General features: G+C 41.1%; 2 protein-coding genes across 7 annotated transcripts in view; one reads left to right on the top strand and one right to left on the bottom strand.

Moving 5' to 3' along the window:
* The window catches only part of fz2 (frizzled 2), an 82287-nt gene extending 74208 nt beyond the window's left edge, over positions 1-8079 (top strand). For both annotated transcript variants that reach the window (XM_053750445.2, XM_053750443.2), the window contains 2 exons: positions 4172-4366; positions 4659-8079. In XM_053750445.2, the coding sequence (XP_053606420.1) occupies positions 4196-4366; positions 4659-6104 (1617 nt within the window). In that variant the 5' untranslated portion in view covers positions 4172-4195 and the 3' untranslated portion in view covers positions 6105-8079. The remainder of the gene's footprint in view (positions 1-4171; positions 4367-4658) is intronic.
* A 1122-nt stretch (positions 8080-9201) lies between these two features.
* LOC128672921 (uncharacterized) lies at positions 9202-15450 on the bottom strand. Of its 5 annotated transcripts, none has more exons than XM_053750453.1 (11): positions 15310-15450; positions 14458-14553; positions 13348-13431; positions 12702-12836; positions 12319-12427; positions 11927-12072; positions 11448-11625; positions 11013-11189; positions 10083-10185; positions 9753-9849; positions 9202-9462 (listed from the first exon to the last, which is right to left on the bottom strand). In XM_053750453.1, the coding sequence occupies exons 2-11, from the start codon at positions 14548-14550 to the stop codon at positions 9274-9276; spliced, it is 1311 nt and encodes a 436-aa protein (XP_053606428.1). In that variant the 5' UTR covers positions 14551-14553; positions 15310-15450; the 3' UTR covers positions 9202-9273. The 5 variants fall into 5 exon arrangements, with proteins under 5 accessions (XP_053606428.1, XP_053606429.1, XP_053606430.1 ...); XM_053750454.1 differs by having other exon boundaries at positions 14458-14565; positions 15310-15437; XM_053750455.2 differs by lacking the exon at positions 15310-15450 and adding an exon at positions 15102-15284.
* Positions 15451-15480: the final 30 nt, after the last annotated feature.

The following is a 15480-nucleotide window of genomic DNA, read 5'->3' on the forward strand; positions in this document are numbered from 1 at the left end:
TATTGCAAGTGAAACGAAATCACCGTAAAATACACGTGCGTTACTTAATTTCGCTTTGAAATTGTTTGTACTGTCAACAACACGTCAACCTATCCAAAATCATTGAAAATTCACCCCTATTACCATTGTCAAGTTGACGACATGCGGCTGAATGTGTGACTTGCAATCTTTTGCAATAAATAAATCTTCCTGAATCTCGGTCATAAGCTGGGTCCGTAGTGGCTATTCCAGTGGAGCGGAATAATCGCCAGCTAATAAACTGAATGCAGAGTTATGTGGGTTCGGTGAGCCGTGGTCCATGTGTCTAGTATAGGTTTGCATACCCATACCAATACGTATAATAAAAAGTACTAGTACCTATACGTTCAAATGTGAATAAATAGGTAGGGGCTTAGTTTCTGTGACCATATGGGCTATATATATGTCATTGAAGAAGGCTCACAAGATACCAAAAACGACGTCTCTCGACTCTCTTTCATATTTCGTCACCCGCTGTAAATACTTGGAGCCCAGGGTGGAACTTTTCTACTTGCCTGTCTTTTTGTTTGTAGTCTCTCCCATTAAAATGTGTTCCCGCGAGTTCTCTTCTTCACTGATTAATGCGTTTTCAGTATCGTGTTTTGTTTTTTTAACAAGGTTTAATATTCTATGGGGTGTATCACTAAATCTATATTACATGACATACTTAGGTAATAAGGGGAAGAAAATATCGTGTTTATTATATAATCTATGAATCAGTCAAGTCAATGATGGAAACTTCTAATCATCTTTCGAATAAAGTCCGTCCTTAAAATGTACGCAAGTTCACGAAATAAATTTTCATAAACAAAATTACATCGCCTGTTTTTTCGTTCATAGATTTATTTCGACGCGGCTATTAATAAAGTGTTTTATTATGTAAATATTGAGCGAGCGATCATAACACCAGTTAGCTGCCGATAATTTATCATTCAGATATTTTCGCAGATAATAATCGTAGGATATAACGGCCCCGCCCACTATGGGCCCACGTTTCATTTCACGCGTCAATTCTGTATGAAAATACGCGGTTTTGTTACTAAATTGCTTAATTGATTGACGTGATTGTGGAAAAGTGGTCAATTAAAAAAAAATAGGTATAACTAGGTGGTTTTTTATTAATATTTTCATGTCATTCTTCCTAATGTGTGACGTCATCATTGATATTTGAAATGGAACACAGCTATTTTCTGACTTTTGTTTTCATTGTGTGGTCCAATTCGTGAAAACTAGCCAACAAAATTACACGTTAATTGTTCAGTTTCCTCGCAGTTTATTGACAAACATATTTTACGCCATGCAGTATCTATTCTATGTATGTAGCTTCACACTTTAGCCCGTATAATTCGAGAGTAAAGCCGAATGTTCACAACGAAGCAAACAAACTTATCCCACTTAGCTGTACCATTGTAACGGTAGCTTTAGTGAGACAGTTTTCCGAAAGTTTATGTAAATCTGGCTCATCTTTGCGAGCTGAGATGTCCTTCACTACGATTTAAAAGACTATCCCAACACTAGAGAGGAGACTCCCGATTCCCTGACGGTATAAATAAATAATACCTACGTAACATTGCATATTAACTCGAAATCGCACATTTGCATGACTATAACTTTAAACCCTCCGAATAGAACCCAGGCCAACATATTTCACATTAAATACGTCCGCAAGTGGCGCTTACACTGTCTTATTCATGAGCTAGACTTCAATACTGGTTTAGCTCAGCTTTAAATAGGTGTTAACTGCGCTTTGATAACTAGCTCCTGTGTCAAAGCTGCCCGGAACTTTGAATATGCAGATTATTAGAATAACGAATCGTTGCCGTTGGATTTACGGCCAATGTTACCCAACTGTAAATTTGGTTTTTGGGGATAAATTGGGAAAATAATGGGTATTATCCATTCTATAGTGCCGTGGGGCTACACGAACAGCATACATTGCCTGAGGTATATCTCGACTCATGCAGCTTAGGTAACCTAATGAAGGACCATTTTTCAGGTCTAATTTAATTACACAGTTGCAATTAGAAATGTCCCGACTCTGTCTTTATTTTTCTATAGTATACGTGTTATGATCATTTTCCAATCCTTATATCGTCGTCCAGATTGAATTGGTTACAGACTTACAGTTACATATTCTTGTATTATCTATGGAGTAAAATACGGGTCGCCCTGAATATTTTTTGTAATTCGGAATTTTGGAAGTTCTTTGTGAAATAGTACATAAGTTTCTTCAGCATTTTCTCAAGAACCGGAAAAATAAACCCAGATCTCAATTTCGTCATCAGCAAATCACAGTCTTTTAGTTTAGTGACTGTTTACAACCACATTCCGTCGGAACACGCAATAAACGATCGTTTTTATCTGCCAATGTGCATGTGTGTCTGTCTGTGGAGCCTGCAGATAGCACGTGTCGTTAAAAGCACATTAAGCCGGGTCTGATTCGGTCCGGCGACCGGGGCGTCCGTGGCGTCTGCGCCATAGAGGATTTGGATGTAGAAAAGAAAATACGTGCATATGTTTGCCATGGACACAGATTGCATAATACCCCGCCATGGATAAACTCGAAACTACTTCACTGATTAGGGTGAAATTTCCGCTTCTTCTTCGTCGCCTAACTGAGACTACATTGGTCGGTCTCACTAGTTTGTCAATCAAGAATTATTTTCCTCGTAAAGACTACGATAGAGTGCAATTTTTAATCGGGAACAGCCTGCAGGGAAATAGGTATCGACATAATAAAAAAAATCAAAATTATTTATTTTCTAATAGAATTTCAATACTATCTATGCTAGAGAACCCTGTTATTCAGCATATAGTCGGGCATTCTATAGTTGCCCCCCTTTTTCTATTTCATAAGTTTAAAGTTTCGAAAATGTCGAACATAAAGATACGTCTCCTAGAGACATCTACTCGCCTCTCTAATCTCAGTTCATAGCAAATCATCTCCGTATATTTACAGCACATGTTCTCCCGAAATAAATACAACTATTCAACTTAAACGAAACCTGTCCGTTCGTCGAACCTGCCCACAAACATACAGACACGTGCATTTATAGAAATTTACCTTTTACGTCCGTAATTAGTTTTCCACAGACTGGATTACACGTCCGTTTAAATTGAGATACGTTATCTTTGAAGATAAATGAAGTAAAAATATCGCCAGTGAAATTCGCAATTTGAAAATTGTAAATAATCTCGAGAAGTTACATAGAAGGTAATCTAGCCCTCCCCTAGTATTTTTTTTACGAGTTGCATTGGAAATAACAGCAACTATTAAAAAATTCAAAGATTTTATGATTGTGTTATCGATGTTAATAATTATTGCAGATTTCCGTAAAAATCTCCGAAAGTTGTTTTTCGCCATAAAAGAAATTGAGATAAAAGCTATTTTTCTCTTATCATAATTTAATGATCCTTTTCTCTATAACTTATCTCCGAGTTAAAACAAGCAATAGATATTTCCAATATTTTATTTCAGTTATCGTCGTAACGAACAGTAGCGCGAACACGGTGTAAATGCGTATCATAATTGCTGATAAAGTATTGCTTATCAGGGCCTTATCGGCCAGATCCGCGAGTGACCTTCGGTTGTAAATAGATAAAGTATACACGTTTGGTAAGACTTGTGTGACGTACTATAATAAGAAAACGGATACAAGATATTATGACGTTATAAATGTAGAATTCTTGTGTGTATAATTCGATGTTGTATAATTACTCTTTCATTGATTTATTGCATGTACCGCTTGCACACAATTGCTTGTAAACGTACAAATCGATGAAATATGATGCCTTATCAATTTATGAATGACTGAGCACTCGTGTTATAAGCCGGAAGTAAACCTACGATTTACATTCTCACTAATATATAACATTAGTTTTATTATTTCCTTTTAATTTTACTTCAACTAACTTCAAAATTGAATTCACAAACACTGAAAAATATGTTCTCATTTCGACTGCATTACGTGATCTTTTTCGTATGCGTATTTATGCAGCAATTGTAATGCAAGAATTTTCAAAAAAATTCCATACAAAGCCACATGCGTTACGAAGTCTGTGTGCATTGGCCTTTACTTAGCTTATATCCCTCTACTCTATCTATTTTTCCAATTTCCATTTAAAATAGTCACGATTAACTCTTTCTTTCCAGATGCGGTAGAATCTCAGAATCGACATGTGGCGTTGCGCGTTGACGCTGGCCTTGTTGGCGCTAGCCCGGGTGCAGGGCTTGCAGCAGCCGAGGTGCGAGGAGATTGTCATCCCGATGTGTAGGGGGATCGGCTACAATCTCACTTCGTTCCCCAACGCGTTAGATCACGATACACAAGAGGAAGCTGGGCTGGAGGTCAGTACCATGTCTTTGTGTTTCGAGTGCTGTCCTTGCTGGGTTGGCTGTTGGGTCAATGTCGTGTAACGATATTAACTAGAGGAGTTTGACGTGATTATGATATAGTCTGTGCTAAACGGGAATCTACTAGCAGATTGATTGGTCTTTGACAGAAAGACCATTTGGTGTAAGCTACTTGTTTATCATTATTTAGATAATCTCGGTAATGAAAGATGTTTGGTGAGGTAATAGAATCCCTATTTTATTTAAGTAGAAACTCCAACCTAACAGTTTTTTCTTTTAATTACAGGTCCACCAATACTGGCCCCTCGTGGAGATCAAATGTTCAGCAGATCTGAAATTCTTCCTCTGCTCCGTATACACGCCCATCTGCATCGAAGACTACGCGAAACCTCTGCCGGCCTGTCGAAGCGTTTGCGAACGCGCCCGAGCCGGCTGCGCGCCCCTCATGCAGCAGTACGGCTTCAAGTGGCCCGAGAGAATGGCCTGCGAGAAACTACCGCGCATGGGCGACCCAGACCACCTATGCATGGACGAAAACGACAGGGAGCCCGAACCGGAACCGACGCGGCCTCCGCGGAAGACGTTCAAGCACTGTAAGGATCCAAAAAACTGCGAAAGCGGCCCGGCTGCAAGCCCGGGCTCCGGCGCCGGCGCGTGCGCGTGCTCGTGCCGGGCGCCGCTGGCGGCCGCGCGCGCGCGCAACGCCAGCGTGCTGGCCGCCGTGGCCGGGCCCGCGTGCGCGCTGCCGTGCCGCGGCGCCTTCTTCTCGCGCGAGGAGAAACAGTTCGCGGCCGTCTGGGTCGCGCTGTGGAGCGGCCTCTGCGCCGCCTCCACGCTCATGACGCTCACCACCTTCCTCATCGACTCCCAACGCTTCAAGTACCCGGAGCGCCCGATAGTCTACCTGAGCGCGTGCTACTTCATGGTCGCCCTCGGCTACCTGGCTCGCCTGGCGCTGGGCCATGACGAGGTCGCATGCGACGGCGCCGTGCTCAAGACTTCGGCCAACGGCCCCAGCGCGTGCACGCTGGTCTTTATATTAGTCTACTTCTTCGGAATGGCGTCGTCGATCTGGTGGGTCATCCTCTCGTTTGCCTGGTTTTTGGCGGCGGGGCTGAAATGGGGCAACGAAGCGATCGCCGGACACGCTCAGTACTATCATCTCGCCGCATGGCTCGTCCCTGCAGCTAAGACGGTGGCGGTTCTTCTCGCCGGAGCGGTAGACGGGGACCCCGTCGCCGGAATCTGCTATGTCGGCAACTCCTCTCCCGAGAACCTTCGGAGATACGTCCTCGCACCTTTAATCGTCTATTTCGCTTTGGGAGCGACGTTCCTCCTGGCCGGATTCGTATCTCTATTCAGAATCAGATCTGTGATCAAGCGACAGGGCGGCATCGGAGCAGGCTCGAAAGCCGATAAACTGGAGAAGTTGATGATCAGGATCGGAGTGTTCAGCGTGCTTTATGCCGTTCCTGCGGGCGTCGTCATCGGATGTCTAGCATACGAAGCTAGCGGCTACGAATCGTGGCTAAAGCGAGTGGCGTGCGGCGCCAACTGCGGCGAGAAGCCCTTGTACTACGCACTGATGCTGAAGTACTTCATGGCTCTAGCTGTAGGGATCACATCCGGGGTGTGGATCTGGTCGGGCAAGACGCTGGACTCCTGGCGGCGCGTGTGGCGGGGCGGGCGGCCGCAGCACCGCGCGCTCGTCAAGCAGGCGGGCGGCGTGTGACGCGCGGACGGCGGCCCGCTGCCGGCGCCGCTCACCGCCCCGCTCACCGCCCCGCTCACCGCCCCGCTGCCCGCGCCGTCGGCCGCCTCGCACAACCCGCAGCTACCCCCGTCGGCGCCGTCTGCCCGCTCGGGACAACCTTTATCCGACTACGGACCTGTTTAGTGGACTGATCTAGTTTCAGTGCGATTTTGAAGATAAACCGGGTGTAAGTGTTGAGTGCCCCGTGTGTTCTGCGACCGTGTCGCGTGTGCCATTGACGATGTGACTATAGACTATAGAGTGAGAGACCTCCCGCCGCGCGCTGTCTAGTCGTAGAGTATAAACGCGCGCGGCAAAACATATACGTAAATAGATTTAAGTGAACGGAACGGTGTGGCGTCTAGTGCCGCTTCCCGGTACGACTTGCGATGGTGTACCGTGAGTTCGACGACTCATCTTTGATGTTAAAAATTGGAAAGTTTACGCGACTGTATAACACTAGCAACATATTCGATAATATTAATACGTAACAGAATATAGTATCAGAACTTTTAACATCAATTGCTAAAGCAAATTAAATAGGACTTCAGAGAGTTAAAAAATCGACACAATAAACTGTACATACACACTAGTAAAATACTTTATTAATTCATAAGGTTTTCTCAGATTATTTAAAATAATCAGTTCTGTATACGCAAAAATAATACAGTAAATTACTGATGTGTATTGATTCTATATTAGCATGACTGATTTTGTAAATAAACTTATTATGAATTGTATACATTTACTGTTATAGATTTAGATTAACATATAACTTAATATCAACCAAAACTAACAGTAAATATGTACAATTATAATGTGTTCTGTCAAGCCAGGTGCAAGAGGCGAAATTAAATGTAAACGAATAAGCAGTTGTTAAGAATCTAGTGAATAGCACCAGTCAAAGAAAGTAATATTGTGAATTTTGTTACTTGGGAAATAACAGGACTCGTCTGAATTACTTACATGCCAATAAAGTATTGATTTTAAAAAAAACTTGTAATAGGAACGTAGCATGAAGTCTTTTTTGTGGCGGCCATGTAGTAATATAATCGGTGGCGAATGTAAACTTGCCTCCATCGTGATTGTAGTCAAAACCCTCAGTCACTACAATAAGGTTTCGTTTTAAGTTCCTGACTATATAATGACAAGAAATTACAATAGGTTATTGACATGTGTTGTAACAAACAATATTGTAAATACTTTTATACTCTCAAAACTAATGAAGACATCTTGTGATTAGCCTGTACAGTCCCACTGCCATTGCCTTTAGATTAAGAAAAAAAATACAATGTACACTATTTCAAGTTAAGAATTTGTAATATAACGATCTCGTAAATCGATATTTAAAACGTAATCACCATTATTGGAGTTAATCTCATTAAAACGCGAAATTTTCTCGTGCAAAATACGTTAAGCTCAAATAGTAACTTCATAAAAATAGGTAGATTACTGTATCGCGTGCAATCGTGTAATTTTGTACAATATTGTTTTATTTATGTGACCATTGACTTCAGAATATGGACCAGTAGTTGCAACTGAACTATTTATGTTGTATTTTAACAAATCAACAAATTGAATAGACAGAGTCTACACAACACAGTGTCATTGTATTGAATTAATTTTAAAGCCAAGATTTCCTAGGACTATAATGAAATATGATATCGTAATCAAAGAATAGCCACCTCATGTGTGTGACGTATAGTGACGTATAACTTTGCAATATTTGTACGTCCGTTTACGACTCGACGTACACATTGAAAAGTTATACGTGAGCTTTTTAATACCGCAAGGAAAAACCAGCAATGTACGTCGAACGTTTGAACTGGCTGGTCCATGTTTTTGAACCGAAAAATTGTTGATGACCGCGGACGCCGCAGCCGAACGCAAAAATTATGTAATTTATTTTATATCTAACTGTAGATAACAAATAAAACGACTTTTTTATGTACAATCCTCGTATTTTCATTTTTATCCTAAAAATGAGCCATTGAGAATAACGAAAGCGAGATCAGTCTGTAAGTATATTTAAAAAGACACAAAAGCGATTATTAATATAAAAACTAGTTAAGTATTGCTAGTTTGAACATGATTACTTCGTACATACATCTACATTTTGAAAATTTATTGCTGTAGTTATTTCGTTATTAAAGGTAATAACGCCATCTATCCATTTCTTTTCATACTTAAAACAGTACAGCGCCATCTGTAATTCCCTTCCAGAAATTAATAATAAATAATTCTCAACAGATGGCGCTACTAGTTCAATGCTCTAAGTTCTCAAAACTTATCTAAAATTCTATCACATTACAAATTACGTATATTTGTCGATTGGACAGAGCTTACTACAAATACAACAGGTGTCACTACGTTATCACGAAAAATGCTTATTCTTCGGCTTAAAGATAGCCTAGATACCTGGCACGGAGAAATATCTTACTAATCTCAATAGTTATTCTACCCTCATAAATTACGTATCTTCGTTATTATAGTTCATCCTACTTAAAAATAAGTCTAGCAGTTCACTAATAATCTAACTCTACAAACTTAATAAACGGTTTTAAATCAATCACTAACCATTAAATATTGAAAACAACCATATGCCTTCTTGGCATGTTTAAAATTAAGTAGGTAATACTGTGAAAATCTGTTTCTAAATTCAAACTACAGCCATTATAGAACGATGAATTGAAAATCTTTTCACTTTAGGATAAAGTTCACTCTCTAAAACCTTATTTTTGAGCAATACAGTTGAAAAATTATACAAAACTGTTATGTCTACAAAATCTGTGTTTTGGTCATGGAATTAGTAGGAACCACTTACTAATTCCATGGTTTTGACTTTTTGGGTTTCAGAGTAAAGTGGTTTCTAATAAGCTGCACATCGTTATAAATTAGAATTTTACAAATTAACTAGTAACGAAATGTGAATGCCATGAGCAAGAGAGGCAGGACCACAAAATGGCGGATCTAGCGATCTCATCTTCATGACAGTATTGTCTCCTAAAATTGGACACCAGAACGTTATTACGTTCAATTCTAGGGAAAATGTAACTTTCTTAATAATAAAACGAACTAATTTAAAAACCAACACAGCCATTATTTTAGCTTTGGGTCAAGGTGCCTCGCCATACGAGGCCCCGTACTCTCAACTGACTCCATTCTGATAGTAACTCTGGTAGTCAAACATCTGAATACTCTGAATGTTTTGCATGTCTATCATTTCGTTAGGTTGCATGTACTGTCCCTGATGTTGGTAGTAAACCTCGTGCGGTTGGCACACCTGCTCCGTTTCCTGCTTTTGGAAATCTGCTTGCTGCATCATCGGTTGGAGATTCTGAAAATTATAATAAATGGAATTAACTGTAACGTTTAACAAGAAAAAACTGAAACCGACTCCATTAGCTTTATGTTCGAGAAACCGGATATTGCGATATACGAAAAAAGCTTGAAGGTAATATATTTAATACTAAAAACGATTTTACTGTGTTGCCATCATCAAAACCAACCAATACGTACTATACGAATCACTTCGACACAGCATTCGTGTTCAGTTAACAAAGGAAGTTTTGACAAATGAAATACTGAATACTGAGCGAGATACCTACTAGAATTTTAGATGCTCACCTGCGTTTGGTATTTGCATCTCTTGAACCTTCCATAAAGGGACGAATACGGCAGGTTGTAGTGAATTGCTGCTTGATTTATAGACATTTGGCCCACTCTGGAAAAGAGTTAAAATTTTTGTTATAGTTAATTTGGATAGAATGGAAAATTAAATATAGGGTTGGCGCATAGTTTGCCTTCGTGTAGGTAACCTAACCTCATTTTATTTGGCGACTGATTGAACACAGTATTGTTGCCTGTACCTGCCACCGCAAACGGTAGTTTAATAAAAAGTTATGTGTTGGAAAGTCTGGTAGATGTGTTGGAGACAGTTGGAGTGCAGCTTCATACCTGACAGCAGCGAGCGCCTCGCCCATCGCGTCCTCGGACCAGGGCGTGGGGTTCGAGCGCGACAGCTCGATGCCTTCGCGTTTGCAGCGACCGTACAGCGTTCCTGGAAGATGATTAGGTATCATGTTTCAAATTATTTTTGGCTATTTTCTCGGTATGTAGCGAAGAATATGAGATTATTGCTCCCATGAACCTCAGCTATTTCATATGAACATATTTTTATTATGTTAGTTAACGATTTCAAGGTTAAATGGATCTTCCCATGGATGTCGTATGAGTCGACTAAGTTACAAATAGCTGATAGGTAATTACAGCATTCCCAAGGAGGGTTGACGTCAGGTGGCTGATTGTAAAATCACAGCCGAATATTCAAAATCGTAAGATTATTTTTACGAAGACACGAGGCTTTGCGGCGCCACAGTCCCGAGGGAATCGGGAGATGAGAGACAGAGAGAGAAAAATAAATAAGTATTAAATTCGTCTTCTTTTCGAGTCGAAATAGTAAACAAATTATTTTAATTTAAACCAGTACGTAGCCACAGCAATTTCCTAGTCATTGGCCTCATTCAGGTCTTCCATGGAGCAGATGTTTACCACGATGTTTATTGTGTGCGCATCGTGTTAAAAAAAAGTGAGGAAGTGTAGACGCAATAACGTACTACGTGTTTAATGTTTGTTTGTTGCCCTGCAGGACGAGGGACAGTTTGGATAATGAATAATATTGTCATCATCATGTTATTTAAGAGCGAGGTTCTTCTCTTCGGAGTTCCTTCAATGGAAGGAAAGAAGTGAAGGAATTTCTTCAAGGAAGGAAATTCAAGGAACTTCACCTTCGAGGAAGGAACTTCAATGAAGTTCTTCAAATGAAGGAAGTTCCTTCCAGTGAAGTTGTCTTCACTTCTTGATACGACTTCTTGCTAGTATATGTACCGGTAGGAATCCCGAACTGTGCGGCGGCGCGCTGCACGGAGCTGGCGCCGCGGCGCACGGCGTCCAGCGCGCGCTCGAGGTCGGCGCGGCGCCAGGCCGTGGGCGCTGCGTTGAACGGCGCCGCCAGTCTGATGCCCTCGCGCCGCGCGATCTTGTACAGCGTGCTGCTGGGAATACCTGCACATCGTGTTTTTTACATTAACATAGTAGCGTAGGTATGGACAGATGAAGTACGTATGGAAATATGGGAACGTGATATAATATGACGTAGTGTTAGTAAGGTTACATCTGATTGGATAAATTTGCTTAGACCGTATCTCGTCCGGATTACATTCGAAACGGGTTTTAACAAATAGACAAAAACTTGGAATAAGTTACCATTATGCATCAACCTCATATAATATGGAGGCAATAGAAACATGTACAGCGTCTCACCATAGGCCTTGCTGGCCTTGTTGGCGGAGATGGCGCCGGCCCGCAGCGCCCGCAGCGCGCCGCGGAGGTCGGCGTCGCTCCAGCACTTGGCGGCGCCCTCGCGCTTGGGAGTGTCGATGCCCAGGCGGTGCGCGCGCTGCCACAGCGTCGTCGACGGGATGCCGTACGTCGCTGACGCCTGACGAACAACATCGAGCTATACTGGAGCCCGCACTCCTAACATAGTATTCCTAATTTGATGCAAAGTATTTTTATTTGACACGACGAGGAAAGATGTGTGGACAAGATTACGACAAGACAACTTTATTTATACCACACTATCTATTCAGTCCTCAAAGCTCAAGTTCCGGAAAAAAATATCATTCTAGGAGTAAGACTGCTATATTAAAATCTTTTGCATAATGTATCTAAGTAGGTATATGTCATTGTGTAATTAAGTAGGTACTTCTTAAGTCAATAAAATGTTTAGTCAAATTTACCTTAGTAAGACTCATGTTGTGTTTCCTCAGCGCCTCGAGCGCGTTGTCCATGTCCCTCTGAGTCCAACTCTTGGGGCTGCCCCTCGACAGCGGCTCCGGCGGCCCGCACGAGTCGCTGGTGTCTTCCCCGCTGTACTGGTGTTGTTCTGAACGACATATTGATTTTGACCATTTATAGATAGAAAGAAAAATTATCTGACCAGATAGTAAATTAATTAACTTTTCGGAAAAAGATTCTGGAAAAATACGAGATGAAGCGTTAAAATGGTCCCAGTCAAGTTTAATTTCTACAGTTGGGTATTAAAGTTGATAGCCAGCGAATATCGGAATAGTTACAGCACAAATTTACTCGAATTATGAGGGGTCGTAAACTAAGAAGCAAGAAATCATACCTCCCTCTGACATTGGCTCGTCTTTCACAGTCATCAGCGGCATGAAGTCGGACGATTCAGGTGCTTCGGAGCACAGCATGGACATGTGACGGTCGAGCAGCGTGGCACCCTGGACAGTTTCAAATGGTTATTTAATTTGTTCATTTAACTTTATAACAATGGTTATTGATAATGACTGGTTGATAACCCAGTAGCATAGATATATGCTAAATGCTAAATCTAACCGATCAAACTAACACATAAAATCTATGTTAACTTCTTCACTATTTATAAACTGTTTTAATCCACTAAGTGGAATCCTAGTTGCCCTCTTAGTTTGCTGAGCCCTTGCAGGTAATTCTAAACTCGTGACTTGCAATAAACAAATCTAGTCAATGGTTTACCGTAGCGTGAGGAGCCGGTTCCAAAGTCTCGAGCGAGGTTGCTGGCGGGTCGTCGGTTGGTTCTTGCTTCACGCAGACCGGCGTGGCGGCGGGGCCCGCCGGCGCCAGCGGTGCCAGCTCCTCCAGTCCTTGGGACTGGTAATAGAACTGGTTAACATTTGAGGCCTATTTCACGAGACATACCTACGCCTGTCCAGGTCCCTATACAGTTCTATACAAGTTCGTAAAAATTGTTCGAAGTAGTAACCTTAATTATTTTATGATGTTTATTGATTAACTGATTGAAGAAACCAGGAAATGCTCAGATGAGAGAGAGAGAGAGAGAGAGAGATGCTCATTAATAAACTAAATGCGCGCGCAACGTAAATGTAAGATTTTTATTTTGTGGGTAACCGTTAAAATCATCAACTTTGAAAGAAAACAAACATTTTACAACAGTATCATTATTTGTCACAAGCTTTCGTTGTCATCAGAGAGAGTTGTTGCATTCAACGCGTTGAGCGCGCCGAGCCTGGATGCACCATCAGGTTATGCTTATCATAATAATATATTGCCGTAGATGGACAGACTGAGTTGACCGAAAATTTTCAACCCTGCATGAATATGTGAACTAAATACGAGCTTGTAAAAATAATTTTATTCTTACCTGTAAATGATGCAGAATCTGCGGCACACTATCGTCATGACTGCTCCCACGTTCAGGCTTCACGTGTTGTCCCAGCGAAGGTAGCTAAACATATTGCTCGTTATTTCGAATTTAGTGTTGGCTATCAATAGCCGAGTATCGAATCGTAATTCGATAGACTATCCATAGTTGAAGCTTAACCATGCTAAATTCAAAGTGACGATATCGACAGGCTATAGATAGAATATAGCTTTTATTTAAAAACATCGATGGTATTGCCTCATTCCTGTCAATTCTACCAACTGATCGATAGTTGAACTAACAACAGCAATGCACCGGTACCACTATTTAGTGCCTCTACGATTGTAGCTACCTACCGTCTTATGAAAAAAATAAGAGTAGAGACCAAAAAAATTGTAAATCCCGTAATTAATAGAACTGATCAATTAAAGTGACATTTTATTATCGTGTTTTATTTTTTAACCAGTCGAATAGCCTATTTGGTATCAGCCTTTTATTTCCGGTTCCGTTGGTTGTTAGTTTCATATTATTTCGTTTAAAAAATATAATTGGCGTACAAATGTTTATTTTAATATATTTCGAATAAATTGCAATATTACAAAACAAGCTTAGTTGTATGATTAGACACTTGTATAATTAAAATCGAATGCAAAATGAAAACTTATTAAATTGTAATTATTGCGAATCGATGTAAAACTTAATTTTAAAATTGAATAAGTAATTTGACTGTTTGTAAACCACAACAATGATAATTTGAAACGTAATTCTATCATAATCTACTTACAATTACAAGTATTGAATCTTTGTATTTCTTTATCACGATCTTACTAGCATGCTTTACTAGCACAGTTTGAACGTTCAAATTCAAATTCAAATCATTTATTCAGAAATTAGACCTTCACAGGCACTTTTTCTTGTCAATTTTTATATTTATAGTTATTTCTCACAAGCTACAAACTACTGGGATTTCGGAACGACCACTGCTGAGAAGAAATGCCGAAAGAAACTCATTTGAACAGTGTTGGTCCCTATCAACCATACATCAAGAATTTTCTGTTTTGTTAGGTTGATGCTGCTTGTTGATAATATAATAATGAAGTATTTTTTTACCTGATTGGCTAAGTAGGTATGAGCGAACGGGTTGCTGTCGTCTTCGTCCGAAAGAGGTTCGCGTTTTATTTTCGTTGCCCCGTTGCCAGGCATCTCCTGGAAATTACACTATCACTTATTCTAAACAAAGTTCAAATATTTATTCTGGATACATCTTAAATCAGTACTTTTCAAAATACAATTGATGTTAGTAAAATGAAGCTTATCATAAATATTATTTTGAGCATGTATTTACTTTCCCAGAACTGGATGGATGGAAAGCTATGCTCCATTTTCAAAACTGATATCGCGTGCCCGGAATCGAACAGTCGCAGTTATAAGTACATTTACATAGGCAATTAGACAAAAGGAAGCGAGCTTTATTGAATTTTTTCTCGATTGGTGCACAAACGAAGAGTGCAAAGTTGTTCCATCTCAGTCGCACACAGCGGCCCTCGCGACTTTTTTAATTCCATTTGTTTTCGCCCGCTCGCCCACAAAAACAAGAACAAGACTAAGTGCGATACGAGTCGATATAAACTACTACTGAAAGTTCCATAGGTTACAAATTTCCCGCGTGCCTATTTCAAAACTTTATCGTCCAGTGTCAATACTACATGCGACTCTAAAGAGAGGTCAGTAGGGTGTAAAACGCCGCGCATCACCTGTCGCGGTTTTAGTGAATGTAAAGTTTCGCGGGTAACCCTCTCGTAGTGTCCATGCCTTTCCTAAAGCACGTCTGCGCGACCCACCGCCACTTAACCGACACATTCACTTTCATCGTCTTCCCGGACGAAGGACGGTGTAAAACGGGCGCCGATAAACGCGAGGGAAGCGACACCGAAGACGAGGGCGCGAAATTCACTCACTCACCTAGTCGGTCAGCGGAAGCCGCCGCAAACGCTCGCCCGCGCCACACATGCAACGCGGATGCGGAACACTGCAACTTGACCTTCAGGAGACGAGGAGATGTCGCAAATGAAAGTGAATTCGGCACACACCCGGCCGAGTCTGCGTCGCTGCGTGGCGCATGTTTAGGAGGTG

The sequence above is a fragment of the Plodia interpunctella genome, chromosome 10 (genome assembly GCF_027563975.2).
Source record: "Plodia interpunctella isolate USDA-ARS_2022_Savannah chromosome 10, ilPloInte3.2, whole genome shotgun sequence".
Lineage (NCBI taxonomy): Eukaryota > Metazoa > Arthropoda > Insecta > Lepidoptera > Pyralidae > Plodia > Plodia interpunctella.